This window comes from Protopterus annectens, chromosome 8.part0 (assembly GCF_019279795.1).
Source record: "Protopterus annectens isolate FY-2018-M chromosome 8.part0, PAN1.0, whole genome shotgun sequence".
Lineage (NCBI taxonomy): Eukaryota > Metazoa > Chordata > Ceratodontiformes > Protopteridae > Protopterus > Protopterus annectens.
The window spans coordinates 1036075611-1036097217 of record NC_056741.1 but is presented as its reverse complement, the minus strand read 5'-3'; the positions used below and the strand labels follow the sequence as shown (position 1 = coordinate 1036097217).

General features: G+C 36.1%; 1 protein-coding gene across 1 annotated transcript in view; it reads right to left on the bottom strand.

Annotated features, from left to right (window-relative positions):
- The window catches only part of FAM131C (family with sequence similarity 131 member C), a 1671064-nt gene that overhangs the window by 518099 nt on the left and 1131358 nt on the right, over positions 1 to 21607 (bottom strand). Inside the window, exon 4 of the mRNA XM_044080515.1 lies at positions 9144 to 9237. Coding sequence (XP_043936450.1) covers positions 9144 to 9237 — 94 coding nt within the window. The remainder of the gene's footprint in view (positions 1 to 9143; positions 9238 to 21607) is intronic.

Here is a 21607-nt window from a genome sequence, read left to right as displayed (position 1 = left end):
CTATGGGTCTGCTCTGTTCAGGTTGTTTTGATCCAACATAATTATCTTAGCCTAAGAAAATGAAGATGGTAGCCCCCAATCATCTACCCTGTTGAAAATCTCTAAGAATGTCTTCTACTGGTACTACAAAACTATTAATTTAGGTCCAGCAAGTCTGAAAACTAAAGTGCAATGAAATACAGCAAAGTTTGAAATTCAGTGGAATGCCAAAGAAGCAACTTTCATAGCTGAGTTCTTAACCGCTATGTATCTCTGATGTGGAGACAGCAACCCCCCCACACACACACACACACACACACACATATACACACACATATCACTGCTATTTATGTATGTCAGACTCCAGTCTTGGCTTGGTATGCATTATCCATATCTGAGTTTTAGTGTTTATATTCTGATCTTTACAGCTACAGTCCTCAAAACATCAGCAGGAACCCCTGTCAGAAAGACGACAGCATGTATTCATGCTTGACCTATATGAACTTTGTAGACATCTCATCCTTACCCATTACCTTCCTAATCTTCATAGACGACAGAGCATTGCTTAGTTCTTATGGTGTTATTTTTATCTAGTTGATTCCTTTTTTTCCTATATTATTTGTTGGAAGCCTCAGATGTGGCATCCTTTTCTTTAGCGGGTCCCATCATCTCGTCGATGTTTCATATTTTATCATAGAACGCTGCTATTACCATTTTCGTATCTGGATTTCTGTTCATCTCTCCTTCATTGTCAAAGTAAGGGATTTCCCAACTTCATCTCTTTTGATCCACCCGAGATTTAGCTGCCATCTCATCCTGCTCCCTACCACCAGAGCTTCTTTCTTCAACATTTCTATTATAATTTTTTCTTGCCCCAACTTACTGACCTTGTCTCCAGAATCTCTTCAACCTAAGTATTCACACCCCTCTTCTAATGCAAGCCTTATGATAACCTCTTCTCTAAGTCATTCGTTTCTGGATTTTCTTCTCTCTTCTATGCCACATTTTTATCATCAAGCCTTCTCTGCATTACCTTGGTAGCATTCCAACAGCATATCTCATTAATTACGCCTTCCCTGAGGTTCCTTTACTCCCACATTAACATCAGTTCCAGTTACCTCCTTTAGGTGGATACTTCTATCTCTACATGCACACAATTAGACAAACACTTTCCATATATCTCAAAAAAATGATATTCTTTGCAGTGATGCCCCATACTAAAAATTATGTACTCTGCTGCCCTTTCTGAGACTATCTTTCAGTCTCTCAGGTAACCTCATGACTGGCTTGCATGGATACATTCTCACAGACATCTTGTATAATTCATGTTAAACCAAAATGTCAAAGTTTTAATCTATAACTTTAATAAACGTCCTCTTTTCAGATTATTCATGCTCTTCAAAAACATTCAGAAAATTCTCACTATCTTTTTTCATAATTTATAAGAATGCCTTTTTATACCTCCTTTGACTCAAATGTAACCTAATATCTCCTAGTCCTTCTATCCATTTTCTGAGCTTCTTCCAGTTTCATTGCTTTGTCTTGCTACAGGACTATATATCTATTCTCTCTCTCTAAAAAATTTTAAAAAATTTGGAAGCTCACAAAAAGCCCATCCAACATTTGTTGTTTGTTGTAATGTAAGATAACAAAAAATACAAAAATATGTACATAAATAAAACTACAAATTTGCATTCAAAAGCAATAGATATCATAAAGAGATATTTATGAATTCAGGAAATTAACCAACAAAGTAAGTATGACCTCTGTCAAATTGTTTCTATAAATATTGTTTCAGGAGGAAGTTATTAATAAACGGGAGAGCAGTGTATATGTTCCATTATTGTCCAGTAACACCACTGTGTTTATGTATGATACAGGTATGGTCTCTGACTACAACCAGTATTTTATTGCAAATGTCAGCGAATCTTGAGAAGGTAATGAACAAGGAGAAATGGTTAGCAACAGTCCGCTGAATGTCAACAATTCCAAGAATGTGGTTTGTCCTTTTGTTACTATCTATAGTAGTAACAGCTATACCATTTCTGACATACTAAATAAAAATTGGAACATCATTAAAAATGATGTTGCTATGGTGGACTTATTGGGGCAACAACCTAATATTGTATATAGGAGGGGTCCCAATATAAAAAAAAACTTTCTGGAAAGAGAGAAACAGCTTAGTGAAAGTGCTACATTGATCCCATATGGTATGTGTAACAGGTTCATAGATTAGTACTAAGCTACCTGCCTTTGCAAGCCATTTTAAGCCTAGCCAATTATCTCTTGTGAGACTCAAACCCTGTACCTGGTATTTGTAAGACAAACACCTTAACCATTAGGCCACCCTCCCAACCCTAATCAGTGTTGTCGTGTATTATCTGGTGTACAAATTAAAGTAGCTAACAAGACAATATCTATAAGGGGAAGGTACAGTTGCCACACACAGGCTGTGGTTTATATTGCATTTTGCTTACAGTGTCCTGCTTTTTATGTGGATAAAACCCATTGCAAACAAGCTCAATGAATTTATGAGCATTTTTATGAGGTTTCAACCAAGAAAGAATCCAATGCACTATTTAGACATCTCAAGGTATTTCTAGATCCTGTTTTTAAATTTGTAGTGGTGCATCAGGTTAAAAGGGATTCTAGGGGGTGTCCCTGGAAAGTATTTTTACAGCAAAAGGAAACCTGGTGCTAAGTGTTTTTAAATGCAAGCTTTCCCCCTGGTTTAAATGATGCAATTTTCATTTCCAGTTTGCTAAAGTTAAAGGTAACATCCCTGTCAATTTAGGTAAGGATGTAACAGCAGAGAGATACATATGCATGTATATACATACATATTTTCTCCAACATAAAAATAGTTAAAATGCTTAGGGCATTACTCTAGTGTTTCATTGGTCTAAAGGTTTTGAATTTGCTGATGTCATGTATAAATTGAGTGTGTTTTTTAAAATACTTTGCCTGAGGAAGTTTGGAGATTGTTCTAAACGAAAGCGCTTACAATAAATGGTTTTATCTTGATTCGACTTTTTTGCCTGAGCTGCATTTTGCAGTACTGGTTTACTCTATTTTGTTTCCTACTGCCGTGCTGCCTTTTTAGTGAAGTATGAATATGATGTTAAGAAATCAAATTCTGATAAGGAAATACAACGCAGCAAAGAACTGTGTCAGTTCAGAAAACATGAAGGGAAAATGGGGGCTTTAAATAAGATGAAGAATGCCTGGGTTTTATTTCTCTTCAATACTATGATAATAACAGAAGATAAGCCAATCAGGGTAAAGAAGGCCCTAGAAGACATTATTTAAGCCAGTGTTGAGAATAACTACTGAAACGGAAGAAATATAATGGATAATTAGAAAAAATGAAAAAAAAAAATGCATGAAACTAGACGTAAGGAATTTCAATGAATTATATAATGATCTTAAAAAAGGCAATATAATAGATTTGATAGACATATACAAAGTTAGTTGTTTTGAACAAGTTGTAGAGTCATTGTGGTGATACTGGTGACTAGCAAGAGGAATACATACAAGTTGAAAGACAGGGCACTGATAAATGCAATAGCCACAAACATTGTAGGATTAATTATCAAAATGGATGACAAAGAGTTATGGATATAGTTTGGCAATTATGATATGTAAATATTCAAGAAACATGGCTGACTGAAGAAACACAGGTTCTACATATAATCAATTTTCATTTTTTAGCAGTGAAAGAAAAAACATGGAAGAATAAAGGAAGGAATAACAATCCTGGTAATGGCTGGCCTAGGCTGAAACCAAGTGTAGTGAAGTCAGTCTGATTATATTAATAAGAGAGAGCTGTATTGTAGTTACAGAGTACATATGATAAATATGTATAACTCTTTAGAGACTAGAGGAGAAGAAAATCGTGAGAACATGTCAGGAGTTGATGTGTGGTATATTAGAAAGCCAAAAGGAAGTATGAGAAGTAATACTATATGGTGACTTTAACATCAAACTATGGTAACAATTATGAAAAGCTTTTGAAAAATAAATGGTTGTCAAGGAAAGATATTCAAATGATCATAAAATCAATAAACATGCATAATTATCAAAGGCAAAATCATTGTGTGATCTAGCAGTGCTAAGTGAAATGGAAAAAAAATAACAAATCAGGAGTTTGCATTCTGAACAAAGAAGGGTGGATCTGTTAAGGATTAGTTTGTAGGGTCAGCAGGTCTAACTTCCCACTCTAAGCTTAGTTTATGTTTTAGTCTAGAGAGCAACAAACTGCTTCTGATAATAATTTCAATGCAATGGAGTGACATAGGTAAAATGAAGGAGTTTAATTAAACAGAAAGCTTTCATTGATAAGTAAAAGTAGAGGTAATGCCAGAACTAGAGCACTGGGTAAATATACATTAAATTGATCACATGCTTACAAATATAATGGATTAGAAATATATCGGAGCAAATAAAAGACTTAAATTAATAAATATTCAAGTGAAGAACAATGAGGAATTTGACAGAAGCTGAACAGAATAGAACATAAATGGGGTTTTACAATGGATATGGAGGCTTCCTAACTTTAGATCAAAGCATTTTACTTTGATCTAAAGCTGATCATACTTACAATGCTGGATGACCTTATCAGCAAAGGTCTAAAAGAACCAAAAACCTTACATCGACAATTCATGGTAAACACATAAAAGAGTCCCATATAGCATGAGCTGCAGTAAAAATAAAGATGAAACTTGCAGCAGTAACTTGTCATCTGCTCATTAGGTCTGTGTAGCTCAGCACTGCCTCTGAAAGGCACTATTGATGGTCTGAAGCTAGATGCATGAAGGTTATTTTTTTACATAGTGTGTTCTATCTAGTTGGCTATTATGATCTTATATTATTTATTTCTTTATTTATTTTATTGTTTAGTGTGTGTTTACTTCTTTCTTATGGGTGCATTTATTTATTATGGTGTGTTTTATAAGTGCGGTATGGTGCCAGACTGCACAAGATTTTCTCTGACTTTGTCTAACTTTCTCCATGAGTTTTCTCATTGTACTGTCTTCACAGTGCTGCCTTACCCTTTGCGTCAACTCTAAATGTTTAATGTAATTCTTTTTGCTAATTTAGATGTTTCTACTTAGAATGACATTCATATCTGCAATTGACTTAAAAAATAACATGCTTTGATCTAAAGTTAGCAAACCAAATGAGAAAGATGAAAAAGAACGTTTTTCACTACAGTAAAAAGACAGATTAGAAAAGGGATGATGAGGATTAGAAAAAGTATGTGTGAAAGGGAACAGCTTTGGAAAGGCTTGGAGAAAAAATATGGGTATGCTTCAGTTAGAAAAGTGTGTTAGAAGCAACAAATAAGATGGATGGGAAATGTTTTGGCAGGAAGTATAGCTTTGTGATAGAAAATGGACTAATAGGAGACTAGTATGAAAGTTATTTGAAGTAATGTTATACAATCTCAGTTTAGAAGAGCAGTTTGTCGTTGAGCAGTAATGGAATTTGATAAAAAGCAAGTTTGAAATTGTTTCTAATTCAAAATTGTGGAAGAAACTTGAACATTATGAAGTAATCAAGCTGAGAACAGTATAAGGAACCTGAAGATGAAAAAATCATCAGACTGTGAGCAATATAAGGAACCTGAAGAGGAATAAATCATCAAACTGAATAGTATAAGAAACTTGAAAATGAGGAAATTAGCAGGTCCCGATGGTATGAGTAAACAGATGCATCTGTCAAGTCCACAGAAGTAGACTGAGTAACATAAGCATTTTAGGAGGATTTTAGAAAATATATTTCCAGAATTCTGGGCAGGATAAATTATTCTCACAATACATAAGAAATGCAATTACATAAACCCAGAAACAAGTAACACTGTAGGCAATTTCCTTAAGGTGTTTCAGTGACTCAATTCAACATGTGAAAGGCAAATAAAGGAAAAAATATGTTTCATATTATGGCCAATCTGCATGTGCAGCCAAGATATCAATGTTAGATGTTCATTTATTTTTATAGGATAAGACTGAAAACCATATTAAAGAAGCATATTGAAAAAGCAGCTTTAATTTTTATTATTTTTGGACTTTTAAGTCCGTATTTGATAATGTGAATAGATATAAGTTGTGGAAAACTATGACAAAGAGAGGTCTTTCAGGGACTCTAATAAGTATAGTAGCTGCCTTTTATATATCCACATGGACCAAGTTTAAATCTATAAGGATTGGACAGTAAACATCAACAATTTAAAACAACTAAAAATATAGGCAAGGTTGCAATTTTGCTCCTTGGCTGTTTTTAATTAATGTGAATAATATACTTGCAAAGCCAAGGACGATACAGAGATAGGTTGAGGAAGCCTATTATTACAAATACTCCCAGGGCTAAGCAAACCTATCCCTGTGGTGATTGCTACTATTGTAGCTTTATAGAGGCTACCATTTCTTTGAAGTTAGGCTATATAGATAGACTATTTTGTGTCACTGGAGGTTAAATCTGTACAGGGGCACAGGAAAATAATTTTCTTGGGTGGCAAAAGCCAGGGTACCTTTTTGGCTAGTCTTGTATAGGCCCTAGGGCCAATAGCCTAGTACCTACCTATGAACCTATGAACCTATGAATTGTAATAGTAAAAGAATAGTATATGTTTCCAGGAAAACGTGTGTTCATGTGAAACACTGCATGTCCAATTGACAACATTGAGATGGTCTTATTGCTGAAACCCATGTTCTGTGTACTTTGCGTGACAGTAGAGCTGGCATATATAAGTTAAGAAAATGGCGGTGCAGGGGTACAAAATTCTTAAAATCATGTTTGATGAAAGTGACTTTCAGTAATTTGTTTTCATAGTTTTGTCCAGTGGGGGAAAATAATTTCACAATCTTGAATCTATTACCAGATACAGTCAGCATAGCAGCTTTGATGTAAAAACAACATCTAAAAAGATTTGACAGTGAATCTGCTAACATTTATATGTCATTTACATAAAAAATTAGACCACTATATTGAGTAAGTATGATCTAAGTTGCTTATATTGTAAAAAGTGTTTTTATGTAATTGATCAACTGGGTCATGGCATTATGGGTCACAATTTTTACAGTAGATTGGAAGCAGTTTGACCTTTATTGCCCAGCTATCTCTACAGGAGAATACACCCCCCAGATCTAATTGACCAGGTCAATATTAAGAGTAAGATAAGACCACTGAAGCAGAGTGGTTGCCAATGTTTTTTTCATTTTTTGAATTAACTAAATATTTATATGTTTTTATTTCAGATGTTTTAGTGTCATGGACTTTGGCTCATTGCATACATGACATTGCAACAGATCATTCTACAGGAGTATTTATTTAAATTGTTTCCATGTGTTTTAAAGTCTTTACACACTCTTTTTGCACATTATTTTAAAAATAATGGAAACCATTTTTTATAGACTTTGATCACATGATTAATTAGAGTATTTATTGTCTTGGGAAGGCAGAGCCTTGTTAGTTCTGATGAAGTCTTTGATGATTTCAGATAAAAGTGTTTAACATTTTAAAGTCTTTGTAGTTTTGTTGAAAGGGCATTCCTTGCTTTCATTTGTTGCACTCAGCTTCTGACTACTAAGATATTTTTTTTTTGTTATTGTGTGATATGAGATGTCACATTTGGATTAAAACATCAAGAAAGCTAAACTGCAGAGAAAACAGACGCAGTTTTTTTTATGTAAACATTATCTTAATACTCATCACCAGAAATGAAATATCTAAAATGTATAAACAATTCTTAATAAACAGATAAACATCCAACTGTCATAATTACAATCCAGTCCTGCTGAAAAAGACGTTACTAGCTGCTGTCAAGCATTAAAAACATATCCACTATTCTCAAGAATTTATTAGTTAATGCTATGCTTTCCTGCTTGCCATCATATCTTCCAGTCCATGATACATGACAATGGTCACAGTTACAACATGCAATATATTTGTCTGGCTTCCTGCTACAGTGGGCGAGTTATTCTCTAGTGACATGGGTTTAACTACTGTCCCAGAACTGAACTAGAGAAAGTGATTTGAATGCCCAACAGCTTTATCTTCTGCATTTCTAAGAGTGAGTTTTTGATTTTATGCCCAGAGGGGCTAATAGCAGGAAAGCAAGTCCGAGAAGCAGTGAGATGTCTGAGGGAGAACATATGCCTGGAAACCCATTTTGCCTCTTGCAATGACATTGTTACATTTCAGGTGCTAACACATAGTTAGTAGAGCTTAACAACAAAATGCCTTTTCCTGCAGACTGGCACCCTTGAGGATGCACTGATTTATTTTCACATCTAAAATGAATGGATAATGTGTGGTGGGCCACTGCTGTATCCCCAAGGTTTATGGTCATCTGTGAAGCAAACAAAAAAAAACAGTGACATGCAGTGCATGAGAACAGCAAGCTCTTTGATGTTAACTTGACTCTGATTTCATTTTCATACCTCTTTGTATAATTATGAATAACTTGGTCTCTAAATAGAATCAAGTTAAGAAAGATATGGAGCCAAAAACAGCATACAGTAAAATAAAGTGCAGTATTGGTGTGATCTGGAAAAAAGAGGGAACCTTTATAGGTGAATCTTTTAACTCAGATACTTTTGTTTCCCACCTGCCATACTGTGCTGTTAAAATGGTTCATTTTACAGGAGGCTAACTGTGGAAGCTGCACTGATTTCTAATACTTCACATTCAAACACAACAGAAACTGTGATCTGTATCTCTCTCTTAAAAGAAGCATTCATTGGCTGCTATATGAAATTATTCTTTGAAATGAAAATATAAAAAGCGGACTGGTACATGTTATTGTAGGCAAATATAGTCTGCAATTCATATGTGAAACTGATTAGTTTTGTTCGCCCTGAACTGGTACTGTTATTTAAGCAGTAGCCTTTCAAAGGCAGTATCTGGCAAAGTTTCAGTACCATGCCTAGACAAGGCATGCATCAGAGTGGTTATTCTAGATTAGAGCGCTGTCAGAGGGGGGTTGTGTTAGTTACATTTATGAAATTTGACTACAGATCTTTTGACACAGGCAAACTAAGTCTTCTCTGCCGCAGTAAAAATATGCCAACCATGTTTATTAATCATGTACTCAAGCTAGTTGATGTGATATAATACTGTAAGAACAATAAAGGCTGAAACACAATAAGAAACATCTTACTTACCAATTAAAGATGATGTTGCAAGGGCAGTGATGTCATAACTATTGGAACTTGATTTAGAATCTGGCAGAATTCCATTGGAGGCCTTTAAGCATTTCTAAACCAAAAATGTAAAACTATGTTAGAAACATTTCAGCATGACTAAAGTCAGTATTGAAATTATAAATATAATGCAAAACTGGATCTATTTATGATTTCTTCTGGCTATTATGTTTTTTTCAGTAATGAGCACATCAAAAAAATCACAGTGTCAACTTGCTTTGTAAAATTCTTTATTATATTGTTCGTGACTGACAGAGTTTTTGCATACTCATTATGTCATTTGGTTTTTCTTCATTCCTTTTATTTGCCCTTGTGCAGTGGTATATTATAATGGCTTTTCTAAATACCAAATATGACAGATGAGATGACTATACAGTGATTTATTTCCTTCTGTATAGTCCTCTATGTAATGACATGGCATTATAGCTCTCATCCTTATAAAGCTGGTCACAGTGCCAGAATTTGATTCGATTGCTTACGGATTGTCCTTCAGCTCCACTGTTAGTGACATCACAGAAATGACAGTTATGATATTTTTTTTACAATTACTTTAAATGCAAGTTTAAAAAAATGCAAATACATTGCTTCTCCATATGCTAGAGATACATTCTTAACACATTTGTTTAATGAAGAAAACTGCAGCAAGAGCATATATAAATCATATAATTGTCTTGTAAATGGGAAGTCTTAGAAACCTGAAGAATTTCACTATGGAAAAAAGAACAGCTTGTGTATATTTTACAGAAAGAGATATATAATGACATTTATACCCACATCTAGGCCATTAAGAAAGTTTTGTCTCCTGGCAGGCATTTTTTGTCTTTACAGGTTCATAGTTATGTACCAGGCTAACAGCACTTGTGGACCATTTTAAGCCTAGCCAGTTTCCCTTTTTCTGCTTGAAATAATCTATCCCATTTGGTTAGAGACGCGCCTTACCCATCCCATTGCCCTTAATCATATATTACCTCAAGTGAGAATAACTGTGATCATCCCATAGATAATTTGACGGGACCCATGCATGAGATAAAGCATTTAGTAGTTGTTTCTGTCCATTAGTAATACAGGGGCAGTCCTGCACTGAGTACAGGAGGACAATAACACCCCTTGATCTTGACACAATCCCTTTGTTTATAAGCTGTGCAATATACAAGGACTTTCTTACAACAATGGACAAATGCTGGTCAAAAGTTAGATCACTGTCCACGTGAGTTTCCAAATCCTAAACAAATGAGTAAAGTCTTAGGCTGTATTGTTAATGTAGTAATTCCCTGGGGTAGGGATATATTCCAAAGGATAGAATAATGCATGTTTTGGCATTTTGTTTCAGTCCATGATTTTGGCACTGGTTATTTATTTGGGACAAACCATTTTGCAAGATAGCTAAGGCATTTGGGGGTTCAGTAACTGCTCCTAGATTGCAGTCATCTGCAAAATTACTTAGCCAGAGCCCTTTGGTATTAGCTATTACTTGAGAAATGTAGATGCCAAACAGGAGAGGCCCTGGCATATAACACTGGAGGACTCCACTGGTTACTGGTCTCTTTCTTCCCCCACTTTGATTATCTGCATCTTGTCTGTGAGCCAGTTGGCAATCCAGCAGGTGATAGAGGGGTTTATTTCCAGTTTCTTTAGCTTTTCTATTATGCCCAAGTGTGGAATTGTGTCAAAAGCTTTGGCCAGGTTGAGGTATGTGGTGTGGACCATTTTGCCTTCGTCCATTGCTTTGATGACCTTTTGAAATAATCCACCTGGTTGAGTAAGCTTGATCTACCCTTGATGACTCCAAACTGAAACAGGTCCAGTATTTGGAGGTTGCCTATGTCTTGGATGATTAGTTCCATGATAAGTGTTTCCATGGTTTTATATATAAGGCTGGTCAGAGAAATGGGTCTGTAATTGCCTGGATATGTGTGGAAGGTCCTCCCTTATGCAAGGTAATGACTGCAGCTATTCTCCCTTCACTTGGAACAAAACATATATGTAGGCTGAGATTGAAAAGCATTGTTATGGGTCTGGCTAAATCGTGCTTCATGCTATTTAAGGTGCATCCAGGGATATTGTCAGGATCCATCAGTGCAGTATTTTTACCTTTTGATAGCACTTTTAAGACTTGGTCTTGTGTGACATCTGGAAGCGAGCCAGTTTCAGGTATATATATATATATATATATATATATATATATATATATATATATATATATATATATATATATATATATATATATATATATATATATATTGAAAGACAGATGGAGGGGAGAGAGAGGTGAGTTAGAGCTAAATTTATAAGTACTCTTTATCTTCAGCCTCAGTGTTGGTAACATCATTTAAACTTAGCTCAGTGCACTGCTGCATTGTGCTTTTCAGACTACGAACATAACTTAAACATGCCTTGTGATTGTCTTTGGCTTGGTTTGCTATTTTAGTCTTAAACTTGTCTATGGTGGATTCTATTAAGCTCCAGTGTCATTTGTTTATGTCAGTGACAAGGGCTTTAACACTTTGGGAATTACTCTTCTTACTTTTGGTCAAAATTATTTTCCTTTAATTATAGAGCCATATGGGTTTATTTCTTGAGTTTGCCCTGCACTTCTTCCTATGGGGTACAGCTGCATCTATGTAGCTGTTTACATGCTGGTATAGCGTGGTGGTGTACATTTTGCATATTCAGTGAAGTTAACTGTTTTAGTTTTTATTCAAATTTAACACATTAATACAACATATTAACATTCAAAAAAGAACAAAGAATCACACAGACCCACACCCACACCACACACACACACACACACACACACACACACACACACACACACACACACACACACACACACACACACACACACACACACACAAAACAAACAACAATAAAACTATTTGCAGTAGTTCATTGGTTCATAGGTAAATACTAGGCAATCAGTCAGACCATTTCAAGCCAGCATAAAACCCCTATTCAAAATTTCCCTCTGGCCTAAGAAGTGCCAGACAAGATAGACTGGGAGAGACTTTGAGGTTGCACTTCCAGTTATCTAGGTTTAATTTGAAGGTGGCAAGGGTGCTATGGGCCACGGTGGTGCATTGGCTAGCGCTGTTGCCTCACAGCAAGATGTTCTCTGGTTCAATTCTCAGCTGGAGAGCCTTTTGTGCGGAGTTTGCATGTCCTCCCTGCAGTCCAGTGAGTTTTAAAGACCTGCAGGTAAGTGTGTGCATTTGTATGTGTGCCTTCTGTTAAGGTTGGCTGCCGGGCTGGTAACTTGACACCGTAAAAACTTCACTGCCAATCAATCTGCAAACTGCTGATCTGCTGTGGTGACCCCTATCAGGGATAAGCCAAAAGACATTGCTTTTTAGCAAGGGTGCTACTCTACTTGATATGTAATAGAAGTTTATTTCAGAGGTGAGGGATACTTTGGGATATGAATCTATGATACCAGCATGACTTATTTTTCTGTTAATGAAGGTGTAATGACCTTCTACTGGATCAGTAATCAAGGAGCCTCAATCCTCACCTCTGGCAACAGTGGGGAATGTTCACTAAGAGGACGATAAGTACACACACACTATTTCCAGATGCACATGGAGACCACAGTCAGTCCGGGGCTGGTTTCCACCTCTTCCTCCAGTTCCCCAATAAGACTCCACACTTGCACAGCTATAAAGTTGAGATCTCAGCTGAGTGACCAAGCCAAGACCTCCAGCACCCTTTCTGTCCAACCAGTGCTTCATGTCCCTCCCCATGTAGCTGACACACACACTCTTTGAGGTTTGATTTAGAGACACACGCAAACACACACACACACACACACACACACACACACACACACACACACACACACACACACACACACACACGCACACACACAAATACACTCACCTAGTAAAGGCTAGCACAGGTTTACTAGCTGTGACCCCTTCTACCCAGACTATAAGGCAGTTATTATGGGTCTATATTAGAACATTGAAGTTTCAAAACTTCGAATGTTCTAATATCGAATCCTATTCAGCAAAAGCTGAAAATATAGAAGCAACAGAAAACTGAATTTTTTCCTAGGCAAATAATTTGGTTGTCTATTTTTGTTGCTTTGGTATTTTCAGTGCTGTTGTGGAAAGTTACGTGTCGGGTTCAGGTAAGTGTGTGATTGAGTGTGGGTTAGGGTTATTAGGGTTAGGGTGCGGGTTAGTTATGTGTGCAATTGTGTGAACATGAGGGTTAGGTCGTGTTAGGTGAGTTAGGGTTAGGGCATGGGTTAGGTATGTGTGTGATTGTGTGGACGTGAGGGTTAGGTGGGTTAGTTATGTTAGGTTTAGGGCGCGGGTGAGATGAGTGTGCGATAGTGATAGACCTTAGGGTTAGGGTTTGGGTTAAGGTAAGTGGATAGTTAGTGGTGTGCGTATAGTTTAGTGTAGGGTTAGGTGTAAGATTTTAGGTGTATGTGTGTGGATTGCTGTTTGTTTGGTGTACTTTTGTTGTGTGTATGTGTTTTGGAACAGCAAATATTTTCCCTAGGAAAAAATTCGCTGTTCTGTATGTTCAATGTTTTCAGCTTTCGCTGAATAGGGTTCGATATTAGAACATTTGAAGTTTTGAAACATCGATGTTCTAATATAGAACCAGTTATTACTGCCACCAGTCACTCCTTATCAGCTACTTTTGAGCCCTTAACAAAGGGTGTCCAATCTTACTGTGTAATATTAATACTAATACAATTGGTAGTTTGACCAAGAGCAAGGCTATTAGGAGTGGCCCACACAGTGTCACCAAATAAACATGCAAGTAATCTCAAAGCGGAAATATCTCTACATAGATCAGCTACAATGAAAGGTTTAAATATATTTAATAATAAATAATAAAAGAAAAAGACAATACTAAATATATTTTCACAGTGACATCAGAGTTCAAAATCACAGGAAATATTTAAAATAATGGTACAGTACCGGCTCACACAAATAAAGAAAAACAAAATCTAAACTAATCTTCTCTATATTTCTGAATCTATCTAAGAGCATTATACTGTTCCTTAGAAACTTACTTTATTCGATCAAGGCAGATATTGTGGTGAGTGGTTCTTGTCAGGTCCAAGACTGAATACAGAATGCTCTGTCTCACTATGAGACTTCTCAAATTAATATCTAAAATATTACTGCTGGGATAGCTTGCAGAATGACATAATTTCTTGTCATCTGACTTTTAGTTCCCAGGCCAAAACCTCCATTGCTAGAAGCTGGCAGCATTCAGCATCTACCTGTAAAAATATACAGACAAGGACTTTTCCTCAGATATTTGGAAGATGCTGGAAGTCATAAAACAATTGCTTTCCTTCATGCTTTCAAGACTAGTAATTAGTTCACCCTAAAGACAATACAGAAAGCTTCCTAGCACAGACTTTGTAACTTGCTGCATTGAGAACTGTAACATACCATCTTTTATGTCCTATCCTATAATGTAATTTAATTTCAGATATTTTTTCTAAATTTTACTAGACTGAAGTTAACCTCCTATATCCCAGTTTCCACTGTTAAAATATACACATTTAAACAGTTACAACATTGCATGTACATTTCTGTTTTTCCTGTAGGGCACACTGTAGATACATTTTAAACCCTGCATTTTTATGAATACCTTTTTAACACAAACATCTGTACAGAGCAGTTTGATATACACATGACATGCAGTTCTAAGACATTTGTATCATAAGCATCTTGTATAAAGCATTTTGATATTCACCAATGACATATAATTATTTACAAAATTCCAGCTAGCTGTGCTGACAGTATCTCCTTTTGTCACAGAAAGAATAGTTTCTTTAACTGAGTATCTGATCTAACAGAAGTATCAATGAGAGAACTAGTTCACCCAAAACATTTCACTAATAACAGGAAAATAGGGTGAAGAGAGTCCAAACATCAGGAGGGAAATTTAGTCTACTTTATTCACCAAGGAAAACACATTAACACTTCAAATGATACACATTTTCATCCACAACCAGCCAACTTCCTCAGATGAACACAAGCAGTATTAAAGAACCATCTTATATATCCAATTCAAGTATAAAGCCACCAATCAAAAACATCATTCAGTTAGCCCTTCCTGAACAAGAAACTCATGTTTAAAAACATAAAATGCACAAGTGAAGTATGAACATTCCAAGTTGCATAATTGAAAAATCTGAAAACATATAAGTAATATTTAATACACGTTTTAAAAAACAATAAAAGCATGTTTTTGTATAAAAATGTATACATATAAATACAGTAAAGTGAAATAAGATGAAAAACATGGCTAATCAGCACCATCTACTGGCCAAAGTTTAACACAAACTCTATAAGCTGGAAAGTACTTACCTAAACCTAGCTTAACAGAAACTAAAAACTAATCACAGTGCAGCCTTAAAGAGTGTCACTAATTTTTTTTTATAAAATGACTTTTATAAAAATGGGAACCTTTAACAATTACGTACAGCTTGGCTGCTCTAAGTTTAAGCAAAGGGGCTCCAGAGATATTTTCATTTAACCCAGGATATCTCCCTGCATCTAAAGTCACCTGCCAGAACAACTCCCTGTATTCTAGACGAGTTTCCCAGGGGCCACCTCTAATGCCAAAGGAGACACTTTCTAATACAAAAAAAAAAACAAATCTAACTTGGGTGCATGTAAAGGTATGTTTAAACAGAGCGTTTTTGTCATTAGAACTTCTACTATCATAATGGTGTTCGTAGATATGCTTTTTTAACATTCACTTGGTTTTACCTATATAAAAGGCACCACATCATTCACAGATGGAGAGGTAAACCACCCTAGAGGTGCTGCAGCTGTTAAAGGAGGATCCCAAAATGAGTCTATTCCTGCTCATAATGTATACACTTTTCTGGTGTAAAATGTGTTCACACTGTGAGCATACACCACATCGGAAAGTTCCACTCCGCTTTGTGTTTGTTCCCAAATACTGGTCCTTGTCTTGTTCCAGTAAATTTTTAAGATTCCTCCCCTTTCTGTAAACAATTTTCAAGGGGTCCCTCTCTGTTAATGGCAGGTCAGTTAACTCCATAAATCTATCCCATTCCTTTTTAATAATATTATTGAATGTAAGGAGATTAGCATTAAAGTCCATACTAAAAGCTCTATTAAAATCATCAGAACCCTGTTTAATGCACTCATGCTCACCAACAGCCTGGAATCTGTTGTCTAAAAACAGGACTACACTTATTTTTTCTGAACTTTGTTACTTCTGCTCCAATCTCATTCAGTAACTGGACAAGGTAACCCCTCTCCTGGAATAGCTGTCCCAAGTAGTCACATTCATTTTCAAAATCAGAATCACAAGAAGTAATCCTGCACACACAAATGTACTGACCCTTAACAATGCTCTTTTTTGAAAAAAAGGATGTGCACTTCTAAAGTGCAGGTTGGAATTTGAAAGGGTGTTTTTACGAAAAACTTTAGATTTTACCCCAGAGTCAGTTTTTTCAATGGACACATCCAAATACTGTAACTTATCATGAGAGGTAGTATTAGTAAAATGTAACTGAGTATTTGATGTACCATTAGTTCTGCAAAGAAATAGGAGATCAAATAGGATTGGATCTTTCATAGAGTGACAGGCTAGACATAGATATCCATGAAGGAGTCTGTAAGAGACTGAGTACAGAGAACGAGATGCCATTCTCTCCCGATAAGCAAGACTTTTGAGGCCAGTGATCTTTTTAGTTATGAATCTCTGAGGTCTCTCAAGTTGGGTGATATGTTTAGATAAATACATGCCAAAAGGTGCATTATATTCAATAACAGGTCTAATAAGATATGTGAAAAGGGAAAGTAGGGCTTTTTTAAATCTAGTGGAGATGCCTTTGGAGATTAGATGGGTCAGATAAAATACTTTTTGAACTACTCTGGAGACATGATGGTCACATGTATTTATTTATTTATTTAATTTTATATTTATATAAATGATACAGCCATGATACAAATGAAAAAGCATAATTAACAAAAGTACCCAGATCCCTTACAACAGTATCTGATTGGAGGGGTGCATCTCCTATACAGTAAGTGAAACTGCTTCTTTAAAAAAATGAGCTATGCTTCATTTTTACAGTTAATTTGAAACCATTGTCCTTGCATCTATTGTTAACATGGTCTAAGCTGTGCTGGAGTAATTGTGAGCCAGTTGAAGATTAAATAGCAACACTCAGTTTAAAGTTATAGACAAACTTTGTTAACCATAGGCCTGAAGTGCTTGCATGAAGGTCTGAAAAATATATGCAAAATAGGAGAGGGACCAAAATTGAGCCTTTAGGTACACCGCTGGTAACTGTTTTGCTTTCATAAGGGGCACCTGTTACTCTAACCACATGGGTTCTGTCAAACAACTAGCTAGCGGTCCATCACGCAATATTACGACTTAAATTCAGATTTACAAGCCTATCAACAATATTTGCATGGGAAATAGTCACAGGCTTTGGCCAGGTCTAGATGTGCTGTATGCACCGCATAACCACTATTCACTGCTTAAGTTAATTTTTCAAAGAAATTAATGGAGTTAAAGAGGCAGGACCTTCCTTTGATAAAGCCAAATTGATGATGGTCCAGGTTTGAGAGATTTTCAATGTCCATATTACTGAAGTATAAGAGAATGCATACCATAGCTTTACATTTGAGGCAAGTGAGACTAATGGGTCTATATTTACCAGGATCTGCAGTTGGGCCACCCTTGTGTAATGGCTATTGATCCTACTGCAACTCTAATACCCATGAAAATTGGCAATTGATCAGAACAAATTATTTTGATCTATCTATTTTTTTTAATTAATGATTTTTATCAACTTTCTACATACCAGGACCTAATTTGCTGCAGGCTTTGCTTCAAACTGCAATTGCAGAAGGCAAGTGCTGGGAGACAACCTGCTGATTAAGCTTGTAGAGTAACATCACATAATGTATGTTATTCATAAATATAACAGTTATAAAATACTTCACCTTTAAATGCATAACCCATTTCACACTCTGATTGATCAAGCAAATGCAATGAAGTGTCAATCCTCACACTTGACTGCACAAAATGCATTAGTCTCAGTTCTGCTGTGTACATTAATGACATATTTGCCTTTCCTCAAATTTTTAAAGAAATATATGTGAAATGATTCTATATCAGACTCCATATTTTTCTGCTTTTGCAGATTTTTCCAAATATGCTATTGAGTTTTCCATTAAAATTTTCATTAGTGTTTGTTGACAGCATTTCATGCTTATCTTATCCCTTTTTCTATGCAGAATAATAAACAAATGCATTTAAACAGCAGAGCACTACCTCTTGCAACATTTCTTAGAAGACTTCCGCTAAAACTTTTTTCAATTTCTTCTCCTGCAATTTGGTACCATTTTAATCACACAAAGCATGCTTTTGATAAACTACAGCTTTGACTATTTCTTTTTACTATACTTCCTGCATATTACTTTGGTCATTTTAATTCATCCTACTGTTTATCCACATCTACCATGTTAAGCTGGTTTGGTTGACAGGGGGTTTGAGTGATAGTTTAATCGACTGGATTTGGTCAATTATACAAATAGTTGACAGGTGTGCAAGACTGACAGTCTCTGGTTAGGGGAATATTCCTTTTTCCCTGGGGACTGTGTGATTTTGTAGTTAGCATATTTAATTAGTGGGGGGGGTGTGGGGTGGAGCTGCCCCCCTGCGACAAACAACTTTTTAAAGTTGCAAGCACCAAGGTTCTTCCTCAGAGCATGTGTAGTAGGTGTCAAGGTTTCGTTTTCAGCAAACAGTGCTTTACCTTGAGGATGTCGACGTTATGTGTTAGTTGAACAACTGCAGGCAAATCCACCTACCATACTAAGTCATATCTCCTTTTTTCTTCCTTGAATATGTAGTTCTGCAGATTTTTCATTTCGTGTAAATTCCTCTTTTATGTCTTTTATTATTGTGTGTGAAATATAGCAACTGCTTGATTCCTTTCTATCAACAATTTAGATGTCAGAAAAGGACAAACCACAAAGTAAACTAGCTGCTTGTGCCTTTGCAACAAAGTGCAACCTTTCATGCTTTCCACTTTATTTGCTGACCTTACTTCTACTTCATGTTTATGAGTTTTATACCCTTTACTGATCTCAGCATACTCTCCTGCTAATTTGTTCACTTTCTCTACCTAGACCATTTGAAATGTTTCCATATTGTTTAGGTCTTTTTCTTACTCATGTTGGCTTCTATATTACACAGGCATTGACCTGTCTGAAACCAAACTTTTCTCATATGTTTTAACGTGCTCATTCATTAAACCTTCTGCATTTCTTTTTCACAGCCCTTCCCTTCCCTTCAGTTTCTTATCGTCTTTGCATGGCTCCACTAAATTATGACTGCACAATCCATGTATTACATAGTTGTTTTATTATTCTTATAGCAGAAATGTTAACATGATCGACACAACTGTTCTGTATATCTGATGTCAATTGTAACTATATTTCTTTACTCTGTACACTTCAAAATTAATTTTCGTTTCATATTTGAAAAATTTGATGTTACATTTTCTACAGTGTGTATACAAAGCTCCACCTTTTTTCTACAGTTTCACTTGTTTTCCAACAACTTTTGCCTACTTTCCTATGATTGTACACTTCTTTATTGCCTATTTCTATCATCTAGTGTTAACAGATTCCCTTCCAAATATCCAGCACTTTTATGTGCATAAAAGAAGTCCATGAATTTGAGTGTTCTCTTGCTGTGCAGTATAGCTAAACCATCTTCCATTCACTGTAAAAGAAAATAATTTATTTTAATATATTCATTCATTTAGTTGTCTATTTATTTATTTAGTATTCTTAACTGATGGGATGATCCTGCAACTGTCATCCAGTTATCCCATTCATTCCTGCTCCTAAGAGACTATGACTGGGCCATTGGGTTTTGCACCAAGTTCCTGCCTTTTCGAAATCACACCACTCCATGAGGCAAGTAGAAGTCCTGCCATCCATTCATTTCCTGCTAAAATTGCTAACTTCCCCATTTTGAGATGGATGTTGGGACCATCACTGTCCCTAGAGCGACAGCCAAAGCCCATTTGTTTTGTAGATTAAGAACACCTGTCTGGAGTATCTTGAAAGGCAGTGGTCAGGTGGTAGGGAGTCAGTTGGTGACACAAATGGATCTCCTATAGCCCCTGGAATGCCTATCTCTCTACTAGGCTCCCCAATTGCTGCCCAATCTCAGGAAATGTGTGCCTGTGTCCCCATACATGTTATTCCTGAACCTTGCTATATGCAGCAGCACCACTTGGCAGCATGTGGTCACTAGGTCCTAACTCCATAAGTACAGTACAGTACTGGGTACTCCTGCTATATGTCATTCTAATAGTAAACCAGAGCAGCCTTCCTTCCACGCAATATGTGACCCAACAGCAGCCTCTCGATCCCATCCTTCCTCGCCCAGTCCCTCCATTGTCTGGGCCACTAATCAGAAATGGATGGCCAAGTTCACAGTCAGGGCTTCATTCATCTGCATCATAGGATTGGGGTGCCAGAATAAAAGACAAACTAAGTATCATAGCTTGTAATATAAAACATAAGCAGATTCATCTGATTCAGCATTCCCATCTCACACCTTCATCTATAAATCACTTTCATACTATTTCCATTCTGCGTTCCAAGTTGGCTTCTTCTTAGCCTTTACTCCCCATTCTGCTTCATTTTCTACTTCTTTCTCTAAACTGCATTTTTTATTTTCTTCTTCCAACATCAACTGAAAAAATATATTTCTGTAACATTTTACTGTTTTTCTTGCCCTAACTCTTTTACCTCAGCTAATTTTATCTGGAAATGTTTATATGTTCTAGTTATTTCCTTATTTAAATCTGTTTATTTAGGTGGAACACTGATTGCACTGGACCATTCAGCCCCAGGTCCAAAGCCTACACTCATAAGCAATGCAATAACATTTACAATTAACACAGGCAGGCTTAGCACAGGTCATACGTGTTTTTCCCATGGAGACATTTACATAAACCATAGATATGCTTATTTATATTTTACAATTTATAAAATTAAAAATAATAATACTTAGTTACACAATACTTAATAATGTTTGGAATACACATGTAGCAAGCGGGTTACTACTACATTGAAAAAGTCCGTTTTTTTGTTTGCTCCTCAACTTAAAGTTGATGGTGGGAGGGGTACCAAATCTGGGAATAGCTCAGTGTGCAAAAGTAGTGAGCTACACCTCTGGACAGAGGTGTAAAGAGGAAGATGTTAAAGAAAGAATTACAGTAGTGGTTTATATGAGAGTGAGTAGGCTTAATGGCTGTATTAGGTGTATTATAGATTTAGCGCATCTACGTGGGGTGGTTGCTAGTAAATCACTTGCATTTAGTCATTTCTTTAAGGTGTTCATTAATGGCAGATGTTCTTGATTGTGGTAGGTAG